Source organism: Fusarium fujikuroi, chromosome FFUJ_chr11 (genome assembly GCF_900079805.1).
Source record: "Fusarium fujikuroi IMI 58289 draft genome, chromosome FFUJ_chr11".
NCBI classification, from domain to species: domain Eukaryota; kingdom Fungi; phylum Ascomycota; class Sordariomycetes; order Hypocreales; family Nectriaceae; genus Fusarium; species Fusarium fujikuroi.
This window is the reverse complement of record NC_036632.1, coordinates 2,322,171-2,338,968: the sequence shown is the minus strand read 5'-3', so window position 1 is coordinate 2,338,968 and position 16,798 is coordinate 2,322,171. Positions and strand designations below refer to the sequence as shown.

Genomic DNA, 16,798 nt, shown 5'->3' with positions numbered 1-16,798 from the left:
TGGCCCACCTGTTACTTACTGAGCTTATTATCTGTCAACAAGCTAGGCTTTGTGCCCCCTCTTTAGTACAGAGATTGATATCTAAACGCCAATACAGACATTGTAATCTGGCTGGAGGGCAGAACAATCACTTTTGACGGCAGGGTTCCACTTGTAGAAATCGTCAAGTTTGATCTTGTTAGCGTTCGCATTGGCCCAACAACCGTCACCCTTCTTCACTTTGTAGAATGACTTGCAGCCCATAACCATACCAGCCTGCGTTGGAGTTGGCGTAGTGATACCACCTGAGGTCGAGGTCTTAGTTGTGCGAGATGAGATTGAAGTCTGACTGGCTTTAACGCCGATACAAACCCAGTAGTCAGGCTGCAACGCAGAACAATCAGTTTTAACGGCAGGATTCCATTTATAGAAATCGTCAAGGTTGATCTTCTTGGCACTCGATATGGCCCAGCAGCCATCACCAGCTTGGACCTTGTAGAAGCTGTTGCAGTTCGACACCATCCCAGTCTGAATGGGTGACGGTGTGGAAGACGCAGTATTCGTAGCCGAGGCACCCGTTGTTTCGGACTTAGCGGTGGTGGTGGTGGTGGTTGGGACTGAATCTTGATCATCGGGAGCATCGCCGTCTGGCCAAATTGAGACGCAGTACCATGTACCCATTGCGAGCCCAGTGCAGTCTTTTCTAATAGTGGGATTCATAAAAAAGAACTGGTCGATATTAAGAAAGTACTGGGCCATAATGTTTTCGCACGTGTTATAAGACATAACCTGATGGTATCGTGTGCAGTTCGCTGGGGTTCCGGCCGCGAGAGGGGTGGGCGGCTGAATATCGACGTCCGGCGCTACGCAAGTCCTTGGTCAGTATTTCAGAGAGTGTCATCGACTTCAGGACGGTACGGCCGAAGCTTACATGGTGTGGGAGAGGCTAGCATTACACAATACGATGAGTTGGCCGAGAGAGTGCATGGGTAGGTATACGGGTTTACAGCAGGCCTCTCTGTTGTCGCCTCAAATGTCTCTGCGTCTTTTGACTCCGCCAACGATGGGTTCCAAAGAATAAAATCCTAGCGGTTGTTAAATCGAGTATACGATATATCTTCTCGAACATGACCATATCTGTGGGGATTGGTCCCAAAGATTGCATAAGCTCCAGCAGTCCGCAACAGGGTTATCCGTAATGTTTGCCATGTAAGTATATCTATGGGAAGGTCAGCTGTGATACATGTATAAACTCAGAATGTGCAGGCCTACTTGACACAATCTTTGCGGGTCCCGTTGGCAATAGGAATCATCGATAGGGCGGGCTTATTGGTATTTGCTGGAGGATTAGGTAGCGTCGTGGCCGACATTGGCTGGATCGGCGGTCTTGTGGAGGAGCCATCGTATCCGGGGTAAGTAGAGATATAACCGACAGGTTGGACACAGTAATAGACACCGGCCAGCAGGTTGGTACAATTCGAGAAAAGCTCTTGGTTCAGAAACAGCCTGTAAGATCTAGGTCAGTGCGAGAAGTGGTGGAATAGCAAGGGAGGGATGCTTTACAAGTCCTTTCGCGTGATGGTGTTGTTTGTGGCGATAACAGAGCAATCATCGCCGAGAGCAACCTTATACCACTTACCACAATGGGCGTTGGTGCCGTGTCCAGTGGGAGAAGATATGGGACTGTGTATTGGTCAGTGTATAGATTACAATGGTCGAAGTTTTGTCGTACGCTTCTGTGGTATACAAAGTAGGCACTGGTTTTGAGGTGGTAGGAAGAGCGAAGTTACCAAGCGGATTGCTGATGCAGATTTTGCCATCCTTTTGCTGGCTCAAGTTTCTATATATATGCTTAGTATCAGAGAACATTAAAGTCGATGTCCATTATTGCTGATGCTTACTCGCAAGTGACATCCAGGGTTGGGTTCCAAGAGAGAAGCTGAGCGTAAGTGACCTTGTTTGCCTTGGCAATGGTGCGGCAGGTGTCCTTCTGTTGAACCGTGTACTGCTTACAGGTAGTAGCTGCCGAGACAAAGCTCGACAACACTCCCGCAAGAATCGCCGGATAAACACAGTAGGCTTCATTTCATAACCATTCAGTAAAAGCGTAGCTAGTTGAAAATGAAGCAAGAAATTCTGTCATGGGATAGATATGCAAAGTGCGAATCTTTCTGAGGATGGAAAGTGTGCGGCTGCAGCCAAACATAAGGTTCTTCAAAAACGCTGGTAGGGAGGTGTATGTTAGAGTGAAGGATGACAGACCGAGTCATCCTAAAATGATATGATAACGCGAGGTTAGAGTGAGCGATTTAGCTTAAAATTACTCATAATCTACAGATGCAGGTATTAGCCTCAATACAGGTTTCCACGGCTATCTCGCCAAAAGTACCATCGGACGCAGGTACGACTTTCACTTGGTTGCCTGTTTCAAGGGATATCCATCTCCCTCGGGCCCTCGGTCGACGGTTAAACGGCCATTGGCGCCAAGACGATTAGCCGCCGCCCTTGGCACTTTTGCTGCAAGGCGATGGCCAGTGCGGAGCTTGTATTCTACTCAGCCCTGGAGATGCCAAATTGGGAAATCCACTTTATGGTTGTTGGTTGTTGGTTCTGCAGATTCACATGTATATCACTGTCCATGCCCCATTTCCGGCCCGATATTCTTGTTGGTTGTAGCATTTTTGTCAACGTCGCTTATAGAATCTCCCCCCATCAGAGTAACCATTCTGTTAGCAAAGGATCTTTCGCTGTAACGTTCCTTCTGCTGATCTGGCCCACAGCCCGGTCGAGTCCGGAGACCCTTACAACCCTTCTTCAGCTGGACCCTTGATCCGCTGATTGTCCTGTATACTAACAACTAACAGCCATAAGGTGGATTCCCAAATGGGCATTTTCCAGGATTATATGGATAACAACAGCGATTTTCGTTCACACTTAGTCAATCTTTGTGTGTTGGTTGGAAACGGAACTTGATGGCCCGTAATCACCCCTGATAATTTTAATCAAGTCGTGCCTGATTCTTTCGAATCCATATGCCGACTGATCCGAAAGTGATCAAGCTTTTCGACTGGCCTGACTTTATCGCGTCTTGTCAGTGTGAATTCCGCTCGTCAAGGGCGCCTCGGTATTGAAATCTTAATAGACAAAATTCGTCTTTGTTCGTAGTTTTTACTTAATATCTGTTTCTGTTTGGAATGAATTGTTTGCGTAGTAACCCTAAACACTCTTTTGTTACGCCCAGCTTCCTACTTTCACTATGGCAGCTTCCAAGAAGCCGCCAGCACTCCTTGTCTATCTTTTCCTTTTTTCACTCAATCTTCTTTTCTCTCCCTCGCTTTGCTTGTCAACTGACGTTGAGCATATTGAATCTGTCTTTTCTAGATATCTCGTGCCCCGAGAGCTGAGTGCAGCAGCCGGTGCCTCTGGTACTGGAGACTTCAGCTGCGGTCCAACTAAGCCCTGTTCTAACAAGGCTTGTTGCGGCAAAGATGGCTGGTGCGGTTTCGGCGACAAGTACTGCGGCAAAGGTTGTCAATCTCATTGTGACGCTAAAGCTGACTGTGGTGTCAATGCTGCCACGCCAGGCCAAACTTGTCCTCTTAACGTATGTTGTTCAGAATTCGGGTTCTGCGGCACAACATCCGAGTTCTGCGGCAAGTCTTGCCAGTCCAACTGGGCGCAGCCCAAGCCCAAGCCATCCCCTACCAACGTTCGCAAACGTGTCGTTGGATACTGGGAGGCATGGAACGATCAACACGCCTGCGGTAAGATGAGCGTAGGTGAGATTCCCGTCAACTATCTTACACATCTTATTGTATCCTTTGGATACATTGACTCGAACTTCCGCATCGCAAATATGGATGGTCTTAGTTCAGATGTCTATAGGAATGTCGGCGAGATAAAGGCCCAGAACCCAGGTCTCAAGATTATGATTGCCTTAGGAGGTTGGACTTTCAATGATCCTGGCCCTTGGCAGAGCGTTTTTCCTACTATGGTATCTAGTCAAGCAAACCGTGCAACATTCATCAAGAATCTCTTGGGCTTCTTGTCAGAATACGGTTATGATGGAGTTGGTAAGTCAAAGCTCCAATGTTCATCTATAGGCTTGGAAATCCCCTTTGCTAATTGTATCGATAGACTTTGGTATGTGCCAACCTCTCTACCTCCATGCCTCTATTCAGAATGGAGGCTGGCTTCTATAACAGTTCTAACTTGGCGCAGACTGGGAGTATCCCGGAGCCAAGGACCCTGGTGGCTCCGACAAAGATGGCGAGAACTATACTGCCATGCTCAAAGAGCTCCGCCAAGCTATTACAGCCAGTGGTCGCGATTATATCACAACTTTCACCGCGCCAACCTCGTACTGGTACCTTCGTCACTTCGACATCAAAAACATGTCAGAGAGTGTTGATTGGATCAACCTCATGTCCTATGATCTTCACGGTGTTTGGGATGGAGATAACCCTATAGGCAAACATGTTCTCTCCCATACTAATCTGACTGAGATTGACCTTGCTCTCGACTTAGTAAGTGACCGAGACCAAGGAACGTCCATCCCCAACGCACTGCTAATTGACAACAGTTCTGGCGCACGAATGTTGAGCCATCGAAGATCGTCATGGGCTTAGGCTTTTACGGTCGTTCATTTACACTTGCTTCAAGCTCTTGTTGGAAGCCGGGTTGTGCGTTCACTGGCCCCGGTGCTGCTGGGCCTTGCACCAATACGGCGGGGATCTTGTCTTACAAAGGTATGCTGTGCCTATATTGCGAGTGAAGATAATGACTCAAGCTAATATGGTTGGACTCTAGAAATCAGGGACATCGTGCGAAGAACCGGCGCCACATCATACCTGGACAAACAAGCAGCTTGTCGGTATCTAGTGTACGACGATAATAGCTGGATTTCGTGAGTACCTAGTTCATATCAAAGCCACAGTTGCTAATGTGACGATAGATATGATGACCCATCCACCATTCAAGCCAAGATTGACTATGCCAACAAGATGGGACTGTCTGGGGTCATGATCTGGGCAATTGATCTCGATGATAGCAGTCTTGAGTCACTCCGCGCTGTGTCAGATCCCTCGCTACTAGACAGCGTAGAAGGCACATTCGACTTGGTCGACTTGGACAAGCTGTTCCCCAAGGAATATCTTCCTGCTTCTGGTGGCAAGCCCAATTATGGTTTGGTAACATTCGGTGATGGCACCGATCCTACCACATCTGGGTTTGGATTCCTCCTTGTGGCGGGTGACTCGCACGTCGTCAGCAGCCTGCGCAAGCGAGACGGCCAGCCTGAGCCCTTTGTCTTCCTTTCATGTCCTGAGGATGTCCTAGACCTTCCCAAAGAGTCCCCTCGTACTGCTCGTGTTACATGTGTCAGTGGAGATCTGGAAGGGTGCTATCAGATCATGGAACGTGGTGTCGAAGGCACCGTTGTCGAGATGCCTGACAGCGTATGTATCCCAATGATCATAAGAGATCAAATTGACTAACAAATGATTTATAGTGTGCTTCAAACCAACTTGTCAGAGCCATATCGCTCACAGCATCCAAAAGTAAGAGCTTGACCCCATATCGTTTATCTCAGCCGTCTAATGCCTCGCAGACCAATCTATCCCTCATGCTTTTTCTCATCACCAACGTTTCTCTCAGATTTTCGACTTCACGTTTGACTTCAACTTCAAACTCATGCGTCGCGATTCCAACAACACCAGTATCCGCATGGATTACTCCAACGCCCCCGGGTACTGGAATCAGCTGGTTGACAGACCTGGCATTCAGTCTCGTGATCTGAAACACCTCGATGAGCGGTTCTTTGCGCCAACTGACCTTGAATGGAACTCGGTTTACGATGATGACGATAAGTACACCTTTGACCCTAAGTCTGCAACGACGATCAAGAGGGACGTCAGTGCACCGCTGTACTGGCAGACTGTCGATAATTGCGACATCGATGGCTCCGACTACAATGAGGGCTTTGGAGCCTACGTCGATGGCGAAATTGACGCTCAATTCTACTACGGATTCTCATTGATCGTAAGTTCTCTGCCCTCTGCTTTCATGTCTCACCGAATGCGTGTCTAAGTCTATTACAGGGTACAGAAAAGAGCGGATCTTGGGACGCGAGACAATCCCATGGATTCCTCCGAGTGGAAGGCAAAAGCGACATGACCTTTGGCTTCGGCGGTCTTGGTGACGTTGACGTGGCGAAAGCACGAAAGGGAAACCCCGCCCAAGATGACACTGTGGGCAAAGTCAATCTTGATGGCCACATTATCAATGCAGGCCATTCGGGTGGCTTGGTTTCTTTTCAGCCATACTACAAAGTCACCTACAGCATCGGCACGTTCAACGGCACTGATCGAGATAATACACAGTCTGCAGCGTCTTTTAATGGGCGTCTCAACGCTCGCGTTGTCTCTGACTTCGGAAAGTTCCAGGCCGACTTTCCTTGGAAAGGCGACCACGAAGACTCGGATAAGTTTGCGAGCAAGGTCAAAAAGACACATTTTCAGTTAGGTGACGACAACGTTCTTTACGGCTCTTCACCAAATGGTGGCGCGATCACAATCGGCAGCCAAGTTGTTTTTGGCTTGAACATCGAGTTTATCCTATACAAAGACCTATTCAAGATCAGGGCTGGGCTGCCAGAGGTAAGTGAAAGCTTTCCACTACGTTTCTTGACGAACAGGAACCGTTGACGATCCTAACATCGCTTTAGCTCGCTCTCGCGTACAATACCGAGTCAACATTCACCTTCGGCCCCGGAAAGAAAGGCTCTGATAAATCATGCGCCAAGTACGAGGTTTCGTAAGTTATACACCCTACCATTCAACATACGTTTCTTTAACGTCGACTTTAGAACCGATATTTCTCAAGTAGCAAGCAATGGGTAAGTCTCTCCAGGCACAGCATGCCTTTGGCGGCTTCTGTATTGGAACTAATCAAGTCTTTCCTTTATAGAGAGTCCATCGGTTGGGACTCGGAAATGAGCCAAGGTTATCTCGTTCAAGAGACGGTAAGCTTTATCTTCTAGTCCTGATTTGCACTCTACTAACATTCGCATAGCAAGGGCCAAAGGATGGAGCACAATGCTTCAAGAATGGCGGGAGCTCTTCATCATCGACCTCGAAACGTGCATCAACTCTCTTATCATCAGGCCAGGACTTTAATGAGACTTTCTCGGATGAAGAAGTGTTTGAGTTGAACTCTCTTGCTCGTCGACAAGCTGGTAGCATGCCTGGTTGGGGTCTAGATTCCGGACAAGATATAACCAAGCGCATGATTGGCATGGATGATCAGATCCTTGATCGCCGGCCAAAGTTTGACTGCGTCGATTGCGAAAGGTGCAATGAAGAGGACGAAGAGTCGCGCGACTTCTGCTGCGGCTGTGAGAGCATGGAATTCAAGTATGGCTTCAGCGATATTCCTCCATGCGACGACTGCGACTTCGAAAATAACGGCTTGACTTGGCAACAGGAAGTCCAGCTTGCCATCGGACCGGCCAAACGGGATGCAGCAGATGAGGACGAAGTTGAAGATAGCACGGACACCACGCCAGTACACATGTTGCATACTCGGAAGCTGGGAGAAGCCACCCGGTCGGTTAAGCACGTCCGGATCTGCTCTACCGTCGTGGGTAAAGCAGGTATGATTGGACTCGTTCCCCTTATTGGTACCCGGCCTTCCCCAGGAAACCTAACTGGCCTTGGGACGGGATCGAAGGCGGCAAGTGGGATTCCGTTTCGCGATATTGGGGAAATTCGTCCTTTGTATGTGACAATTGGGGAGTCACTGCTTTGCCAAAAGCCGATACTATCTGGGTCAATGCCAAAGGTGTGAAGAAACAATTCCGAGCCGGCTACCAGAGTAAGTCATCTGCCATACGTTCAAGGGAAAACCATACACTAATGTCAAGATAGCCGAGCATGTATTTGAAGGACAGATCATCGGAAGATTCTTCTCTGAATGGCTCGATAAAGGCTTCTTCAAGAAACAGCAACCTATGCCAGCAAATCCCACACCAAAGGCACCATGTTCCTGGACTAATCAATGGATTAAGACCCCTCAGAATAACCCGAAGTGGAAGCTCAAAATGGGGAGAGCGGGTAACCAGCAGGTACCGTTTGCGCAAATGCTCCTTTCGGAGCTAGGCAGCGAAAACCATCTTGACCGATTGTCCCTTCTACAATCTAGATTGAATCGTAAGAAAGGAAACGTGAGTCGCCGCCATCTTCTTTCCATCTCATCTTTAAACTCCGCCGGGACCATCTAACTTGTAACTTCAGTTGTTTACCAGCAGCGAGCCAACTGATCCCAATGAATATTCAAGGATGGATGGAGATGTTCAACTTCAAGAGGCTAAAGAACTAGGTATGTTACCCCATCCATCCCTTGCACTCTAATGATCCTTTGAATCATTTTTTCGCCCCCGGGAGAGTCACCAATAAACACTTTACTAACAGCTTGCTCTAGGGATGTTGTTTAACTACATGAACAACAAAGAAATATGGGCCAAGTTCTGTGTTGTTTATGAGGCCATTTACGACCACATGGGCGAATTCGATACTTGGTACGCGGCACAAACAAATACCGGCGGTGTCGCGGCTCCCAATCTTCAGAAAGAATGGAAAGAATTCAATCGCGAATTACTCGACACTATAGTCCGAAGGTCGAGAGCGAGTTTCAAGGCAATGTATGACGGAAGAAAGTAAGTGATAAGAATCTCATAAGACTAGCACAAGTTACGCTTGTACTACCTTTCATACAGATGGCTGACCAGGTATATTTCATAGCTGCGCTACTCTTGGATGCTATAGTAATCTGCAGTTCGTTAAGATGTGGTTCGAGAACAACTGGTTCAACTACAGACAGATTAAGTTCACCAGCACCTGCAACAACATGGACGCGCCAAAAGCTTGATGATAGAATTGGGAGGGTCATATATCGATATCCATATTGATGTAGCTACCTGTAGTTTGAAAGGTATCTACAAAGTAGCCTTTTATAGCTAGTAAACTTGATAGGAATTCAGTCTGGTTTCTGTACTGCACATTGACATTTCAGAGCTATTGGTATGAAATTTGAATGAGTTTACTGACCATTGCAGTCCGTGTAGTTTATCTACTTGGGATATGAAGATGAAGATTATGTTTTTGACAACCTCTTTCAGTAGACTAAAAGGATATTCCACGCGCTGGAACTCTTGGCTAACCGAGTTAGATGGATATATGTGTCTTTTTGACAGCATGGCATCTTGGCCTTGCAGTCCGCACTCCAGTTTAAGAATATTGTATACGGCTCTCGCGGCGGCTGACGCCTTTCGATCGTCCGTCCGGAGTGGTTGTAGGGTTGCGCTTGGAGGTTTCGGGTCACGGTCTCACATCCCAACGGTCTGGTCTGGTTCAAGCACGGAAGAATGAAGGATGTGTTGATCACGGTGGGATCGCGCCCGGCACGTAGACGGATGTCGCATAAGCGTTCATAGTAAGACACTTAGGGTACGTATCTTAGCAGTGTTTTAGCTAGATACACACCAGCGCGTATTGCAAGAGTAGCAGTGTTTTAGCTAGATACACACCAGCGCGTATTGCAAGAGTAGCAGTGTTTTAGCTAGATACACACCAGCGCGTATTGGCGACCGTACTGTCATTGATGCTCTGGAGCCATTTATTCAAAAGCTCGTCAAAACTAACAGCTTGGTCCGAGCAGCAGAGGCTGCGAAGTATGGGGCAGAAACAACTGTAGGCATGAAAGCTAGCCTGGGACGGAGTGAATACATTGGTGGTTCTGGGTTCCAGCAGGTGCCGGATCCTGGGGCTTGGGGTTTGAGTGAATTTCTTGCTAGGCTTGCAGGCTTAGATATCAATTAGTTTAGTCTACTTATATAAATCTTTACTTTTAAACTTTAATATTTCTTATAATTATTTAAGCTTTAGCTTAATAAACAGCGCCAAGTTAAGATACAGGTTTAACTACATAGACTATCTAAATGCTTCTTAAAGCCACTGATATTGGTTGCCAAATCTAGTATGCATAGAAGAGCCTCTCTTCATTGTTTGAAGCCCGAATCTTGCGATTCTCACGGATGAGCATCCATCTAAGCACCCAAGCTAGGGCAGCCGAGGCAGCAGAAAAGGTGGCACTGCTGGACATGGCGACAGGGTACATGGGCTCATCTGAACTCGGCCAAAGATACTAGATGGTGTCAGTCGTAATCAAATTTCAAAGATCGATAAACCTACTGGGGTGTAGATGGGACCAAGTGTGGCAACGGTGTTTGCTAGAGCGAGAGAAATAGCCTTTTTCTCTCTGGTCTGACCGCATGTGCTCGCGACCCAACCGAGGATAACACTGTTACAGGCATAGACGCCACTGGCAAAGACACACATTGCGAAATAGCGAGCGCCAGTATTGTGAACCGTGCAAGCTAGTATGAAGCCAAAAACAGCCATCACTTTCGCAATGGTGATGTGCCAGGTTCTTTCGTTCCTACGACCTGTTTTGCTGTCAGGTGGTGCTCGAGAAGATTCGTTGCGGGAAACGTACCAGAATTCGTGGCCCATGCAATACAGACAATACCAGACACGATATATGGGGGACAGGTTAGAGCCAGCGTAGTGTTGCGGTCGAAGCCGAGTGTTCCCACGATGGTAGGAAAGAAGTTCTTAAAGTTGCTAGCAGCCATGTGAAAGTGCTGCATGAAGACGAGGACCCAAAGTCGAGGATCCTTGCAGGCATCGACAAGTCCAGCAAAAGTCGTCGTATTGGTTCGGATCTGTACAGTATCGGCAGCGATCCGCTCATGGGCCAGGACCCTCTCTTCCTCCGTGAGCCAACGCGTGTTGATGGGCTCATCAGGCAGAACAAATGCTGAAGCGAGGGAGATAACAAATGTGATGATTCCCTGAAGTATGAAGAGCCATCTCCATCCGGCAAGACCTGCAACACCGCTCATTTCAAAGACGCCAATCGCAATGAGTCCTGCAAATGCAGTTCCGCAGATGTTGGCTGTGAACAAGATAGAGATACGAGTTGCTATCTCTTTCTTGGTATAGAATATCGAGAGGACGTAAAGCGCGCCGGGATAGAAAGGGGCTTCGGTAACGCCGAGAAAAAATCGCGTGAGGACAAGGCCTTTGAAGTCATGGCAGATCGCAGTGAGAGTGCTCACGACGGCCCAGAGAGCCATGGCACCGGACATGTAGAGGGAAGGTCGGATTCGAGTCATGAGCATGTCTAAGGGGTCTATCAGTTGAAGCAGCAGGTGACAAATAGTACTCTACTTACTTGACGGGATTTGACCAAGAATATATCCGACAAATAAGATCGAAACGCATGTCTGATACTCTGTAGAAGTCAAATTGAGCTCCATCTCCAAGCCATCCAGGCGCGCAACAGTGATAGCGTTGCGATCAAGGTAATTGAACCAGTACATAATCCACAGAATCGGAAGAATGATCCAATCCAGCTTCTTCACAAGCTTAATCTCAGCTGGATCGATCTTCTTGTGTGTACCGGTCTCGTCAACCGCCGAGAAGATGTGGGTGTCATGCTTTTCGAAGTGATCAGAATGTCCCTTTTCGTCAACATCAAGGGCTTCAGCGTGATTCTTGTCTTGGGCACTGGACATGTTGCAAAGAGGTAGAGAAGATTGAACCGTGGTGTTTGATGACTTTCGCTGGAAACGGCGAATGGGCTGCCAATGATATAGATACTCGATCTTCTCCTCGATCGTGGCGGCGAGTTGTCTTGCTTGGATTACCAGTGCCCTAGTTACCCCAGATTACCCCGCGTTACGATGGCACTATTGTTTTGGTTGGGATGGCAGTCTGTGAACAAGGTTCAGCCTTAGCGTCGTAGCAGCTACTTGGCCGCTGGACACACTTTACTGGCTAGTCTGACCAGGTATCTTTGGAAATCAGGTCACCACTACTGCTCGTATTGGCCTACACAGAAATTTCAGATGCCCAGACCTAGATGCCATCTTGAGAAAGTCTACTCTTCGACAGCAAATGCCAACTGCAGCTTCATAGCCGCGGCATTATACGCACTATCATATGATCAAATGATTAAAAAAGCATTCGCGAATTGCAACATCGGTTGATATTTTCCATTCGGCGGTCTTGGCCAGCCACAGTTTGCCACCCTTCTATACCGGCCGGATACAGGCGGATGCTCCGGACCGACGTGGTAACCGGGGACTCATGATCTAGAACGTCGGTGGAGACTTATGCATGGTGAGCCAGACTCAATGTGAGATCACTAAATGTTGCAGCAAACCTACTAAGTGGTTCGATCGATAACCAGCCCTTGGGGGGTAAGAAAACAGCAAACCTTACTGTGGGGTGTTGAAATAAACTTAGCAAGAGTCATCCTAAACTTAGGCTATATTACCCTAAGTCTTTTTATCATTTAGGATCGAGGTCTTGTGTTTTCTGTCCTCCCCAAGGTAGCTCTGCTCTAGTACACTAAGATAGTTAAGACACACTACTCGCTCTGGAGATATTCATGTCTGAATATTGAGGCTAAGCAAAACCAGTCTCGCCCTGCACAAGCTCGGGCAAACTCCACAAGAAGTTCAAGGCGTCAACATCCAATCCTAGAGCAACTTGATCACTCCCTTCACCAAAAGGAGCTATGCTTGAGTCAAACGGAAGAGACCCCCACGTATCCCCCACATCAAAGTTCATCATTGACCCATCATCTCCAAGTTGTTGAGAATCCAGACCAGACAAAAACGAGCTTGTACCATCCATGCCAGTTTCTACTTCACTCGCATTCCTCGGGATTGAAGCCCGCCCACTGTGACTACTAGAACCTAGACCTCTAGACTGTGTAAGATGGGCTCGAAACTGTGCAGTATGTTTCTCGATGAGATCTGCATATCTAAACGCAAAGTCCATGTCATCTGCAGGACACTGCTTCAGTGTTGATGTGCATTGATCTAAAGTGTACAAAGCGTCGCTCACATCCGTATGGGTGGAGCCAACGCTGAGAGCCTTGAGAAGAAACACAGATGAACTAATGACGCTAATCTTGACACGTGCCGGTGCAAAAGGAAGATGGTCTCTGAAACCACTCGTTGTTGCGATACGAAGAACCTTTTTAGTGTCAGAGACAACCTCTTGGAGGAACTTGGCGTCTTTAGTGGTTATGAATGCTGACAATGCTTCATCAGAGTTGGCGGTGGCGGCTGTGAAGCCAGCCGAGCAAGCTCGGGCTACTACAGCTTGGATGGAAATGGCACCTGTACAGGCTTTGGTATGATGGAATTCGACCAGCAGGGTGTCTTTGAGCGGTGAAGCGAGGTCTTGTGACTACGTTAGCAGAGCAATTGATCGAACGCCAGAGATTTATTACCTTGGCTCATGCTGTTAAATTTGTCCTGCCACTTGAACAGAGATAGGGAAAAGTGTTCAAGGAGATCTACATAGTGGTCTCCGAGCACTTGTGTTTGGAGATGGGCTGCCGAGTGAAAGAACATTGACGATGCCGTACGCGACAATTGGGTAAGCTCTAAACTCAGGTCCATATAAGACATCCAGGACTGGTCAATCGGTTCATCTGTTTCTTGCATGGATAGACGTGATGCAACCACAGAAATACTTTCTGGAAACACAGAAGGGTAGCCAAGTCTAGTCGCAGTCTGGGTCAGATAGTTGTAGAGGATCTTCTGAGCTCGACGGCCGCGAGGTATTTCACCATGCACCAGATGGCCTGTCTGCCCTGAGAGTATCCCAAGTTCATAGCCGAGATTGTTGGCCATACCGAGGAGCATCCAGGACATTCTGTTCGCCCGCTTGGCTGGTTCAAAGACATCTTCTCGCCAGCGAATAAGCGGAGCTTCGTTGTTGATATGCTTGCGATTGACTCGGTCGTACCCAGGCGTCACTAGTAGGCCATCCCAGCCATCCGTCTCGGGGGGGAGATGTAAAGCACGAGGGTGCCAATCGGATATCAGAATCAGACTCTCTATTGTGCCGATGGTTCTTGTCTGGGAGGTGGACGTTTTCTCTTGGCCTAGCACGATGCGTCGTATGAGGACTTCACAGTGACTCCAGAGACGCTGGTGGACATAGTGGCTTCTAGATGTACCGCCTGCACCCGGCAGTGTGAAGAACCGGGACGAGATCATGAGTAGGGTGCAACATAGCATGGCTTCCCTGTAAACGAGGTGCTCATGAGATGCATGACTTCGAAATTGGTCAAGGGCGACAGGAGACAGTGGGGCAAGCTTCTCAAAGAAGCTATTGTAGTTAGTGCGAGGATTAAGGGTACAGACATGGCAGTGGACTCACAGGTCGATGTAGGTGACAGCCTCTTGTGCCGTGAACCAACCCTGGCGAACGAAGCGACATTTGTCCCACATGTCTAGACAAGCATCATCTGGTTCTGAAAGAACTGTAATGGTGAATCCAACTCCATTAGATCCACCAGATACAACCTTGGGGCTATCAGACTGAACGTTGCTCGCTGAAGGATGCCCTTGAGATGGCACTGAGCCCACGATGCTGTGCTGTCCTGCAGCCCTTGACAGGAAGTCCAGGGCATCATTAGTTCCAGTAACTAGTGTCGACTGAACTCGGTTGTATAGTGGGTGGTTAGTATTATTTGGTGACGAATTGAAGCCAAGCTCCCTCGAAGGGGAGTGATTCGCTGCCTGAACGGATTGGGCGGCGGGCGCATCGTCCACGGCATTCACATTCCCACGGGTCCATTTTGGGGCATCGCGGTGCTTTGGGGCCCTGGGCCGGCGATCAAACCGACACTCGCGGTGCTCCCTGGCACATTTAGCGCAGGGAGGGTTGTCTTTGATGATGCATCTTGATTTGCGCGCTCGGCACGAGACGCATGCGACGTAGCTGCGCTTGAACTGTCGGGTACTGCTGGAATGATCCGGGCTCTCCATTGCGGGTGGATGATTAGAGTGAGAATGATAAGCGGAGATATGCAACAAATTGCTGAATTGAGTTGGGGAAGATGATTGTTGATTGTCTGGGGTTGGGGGTTGGCTGACGAGGGGATGATCATTCCGGGGCCGGTAGTATCCGCGTCGGTCCGCGTGCATCCGGCTGAATCCGTTAGTTCGGTCGCCGCCATGAGACGCGACGCTGCTCGACATATGAATGCTTACGTGCAAGCTTATGATCCCAATAGCCCATGTGGACTGGCCAGACCTAAATATGTATCACAACTGCATACAGTAATGGCGAAGGTTGCCGAGTCGGCACCGATCATCGGCCCTCACCACAGAAGTCATCATCGAAAGGAGAGGGGAAATTGTGTATAAAGCTTGAATGATAGTTTGATCAATAGAGCCGGAAAAACACCAGATCAATAAAATATTTCCCAGTCGAAATTCTTAAACTTCACAATTCACGAGTAAGTAAAGTCGCCAACATGTCCAAGTCCATCGTCAACACCAAACCCTACCCTTTCCACTTCGAGGCAAGCGAGTTTCCCACCATCAAGCCCAATGGAAAAGGAGTGACGGTAGATTACACCAACTGTCGGGGGTCAAGACCCTCCTTGCAAGCTTCCAAGCTTAGGGCCATGGTGCAAGAGGCGCATGAGGATCCCTCCAAGATTCTCGCCAATGTGTGCAGCTACGATGCATTGAGCTCCCGCTTATGCGAGGAGGCTGGGTTCCCTGTTGTGTTTCTGGCCGGGTACCCTATGGCGTCTGCCTTTGGACTCCCTGATACTGGGTATATTGCCTTTGGAGAGGTTGTGAATAAGATTCAAGAGGTTTCTAGGGAGGTCAATGTCCCTATTCTGGTAGATGGCGATACTGGTTATGGAAGCCCAATGAATGTTCGCCGAACGGTCCAAGGGTATGTTATGATCTGAGGCAAGGGTTGAAGATGGTTGGCAACTGACTCGATGAACAGATTTGCACAGGCCGGAGCTGCTGGGATCATGCTCGAGGACCAATCGTGGCCAAAGCGTACGTCAAGGCACGCAAGCAAGAAGAAACTGGAGCTAACCTCAAGTAAACAGGCTGTGGCCACACTGCTGGCAAAAGCGTGGTGTCCAGAAGCGAAGCTTACGCTCGCTGGCAGGCCGCTGTCGACGCTAGGAATGAAGGCCTAGACATTTGGATCCTCGCCCGCACAGACAGTCTGATCCACGGATACGATGAGGCCCTTACAAGGGCACGCAAAGCCATCGAGATCGGAGTTGATGCTGTTTTTGTGGAAGCCCTTCCTGATCGCGAGTCAATGGAACGTCTTCGTAAGGATCTCGACTTTCCTGTAGTCGCTAACATCATTGAGGGTGGCAAAACCCAGAATCTCTCCGCAAAAGACCTCGCTGAGCTTGGCTACAGCATTGTCTGTTATCCTTGGACGCTTGTCGCTGCGAAGCTCAAGAGTATACGGGAGACACTGGAGAACATCAAGGATTCCATGACGGTTGGAAAGCCCCCCGTTGTTCTATCGTATGACGAGGTTTGTGAGGGTGTTGGGTTTAATAAGTACTACGAGACTGAGGAGAAGTATCAATATGAGGGCAGGGCCAATGGAGCCAACGGTCATCAGTGGAAGGATTAGACAGTCGGGTTGGGGACACTTTAGTCACGGATACATTAGAGGAAACCGATTTAATCAAAACAACAGGATCAATTATTCTAGTTAATCAAGCTTTTATTGTCTGATCAATTTTGTGCCGAGGACGCAGGATCATGACATTGTCAGGACAGCAGTGCATCTCTAACTACCCTATTGCTGATGGCGATTTGGCTCGGCTTTCACGAACCCTGATGACTTATAGACTCCCCTTCGCTAACACAGAGGCTGCATGTTTGCTAAATGTA

The 16,798-nt window shown here is 48.5% G+C and overlaps 6 protein-coding genes; 2 read left to right on the top strand and 4 right to left on the bottom strand.

Annotated features, from left to right (window-relative positions):
* Window positions 1–81: 81 nt before the first annotated feature.
* Window positions 82–660, bottom strand: FFUJ_12109 (uncharacterized protein; the record flags this gene model as incomplete). The annotated part of the gene is made up of 1 exon (XM_023571083.1): window positions 82–660. One exon carries the CDS (start codon window positions 658–660, stop codon window positions 82–84), a length of 579 nt encoding a protein of 192 aa, XP_023438089.1.
* Window positions 661–1,247: 587 nt separating this feature from the next.
* Window positions 1,248–2,064, bottom strand: FFUJ_12108 (uncharacterized protein; the record flags this gene model as incomplete). XM_023571082.1 has 5 exons in its annotated part: window positions 1,248–1,485; window positions 1,543–1,662; window positions 1,712–1,819; window positions 1,881–1,984; window positions 2,053–2,064. 5 exons carry the CDS (start codon window positions 2,062–2,064, stop codon window positions 1,248–1,250), a joined length of 582 nt encoding a protein of 193 aa, XP_023438129.1.
* A 1,171-nt stretch (window positions 2,065–3,235) lies between these two features.
* FFUJ_12107 (related to chitinase) lies at window positions 3,236–8,904 on the top strand (the record flags this gene model as incomplete). XM_023571081.1 has 18 exons in its annotated part: window positions 3,236–4,052; window positions 4,117–4,122; window positions 4,201–4,505; window positions 4,562–4,727; window positions 4,789–4,885; window positions 4,934–5,435; window positions 5,489–5,537; window positions 5,588–6,018; window positions 6,078–6,635; window positions 6,704–6,792; window positions 6,845–6,874; window positions 6,946–7,000; window positions 7,051–7,657; window positions 7,708–7,851; window positions 7,905–8,200; window positions 8,271–8,355; window positions 8,458–8,692; window positions 8,778–8,904. 18 exons carry the CDS (start codon window positions 3,236–3,238, stop codon window positions 8,902–8,904), a joined length of 4,599 nt encoding a protein of 1,532 aa, XP_023438128.1.
* Window positions 8,905–10,008: 1,104 nt separating this feature from the next.
* On the bottom strand, window positions 10,009–11,614 carry FFUJ_12106 (related to putative tartrate transporter; the record flags this gene model as incomplete). XM_023571080.1 has 4 exons in its annotated part: window positions 10,009–10,179; window positions 10,227–10,480; window positions 10,531–11,220; window positions 11,272–11,614. The coding sequence occupies 4 exons, from the start codon at window positions 11,612–11,614 to the stop codon at window positions 10,009–10,011; spliced, it is 1,458 nt and encodes a 485-aa protein (XP_023438088.1).
* Window positions 11,615–12,509: 895 nt separating this feature from the next.
* FFUJ_12105 (related to ARO80-positive transcription regulator of ARO9 and ARO10) lies at window positions 12,510–14,893 on the bottom strand (the record flags this gene model as incomplete). XM_023571079.1 has 3 exons in its annotated part: window positions 12,510–13,294; window positions 13,345–14,231; window positions 14,283–14,893. 3 exons carry the CDS (start codon window positions 14,891–14,893, stop codon window positions 12,510–12,512), a joined length of 2,283 nt encoding a protein of 760 aa, XP_023438087.1.
* Window positions 14,894–15,384: 491 nt separating this feature from the next.
* FFUJ_12104 (related to carboxyphosphonoenolpyruvate phosphonomutase) lies at window positions 15,385–16,535 on the top strand (the record flags this gene model as incomplete). XM_023571078.1 has 3 exons in its annotated part: window positions 15,385–15,818; window positions 15,876–15,931; window positions 15,985–16,535. 3 exons carry the CDS (start codon window positions 15,385–15,387, stop codon window positions 16,533–16,535), a joined length of 1,041 nt encoding a protein of 346 aa, XP_023438086.1.
* Window positions 16,536–16,798: the final 263 nt, after the last annotated feature.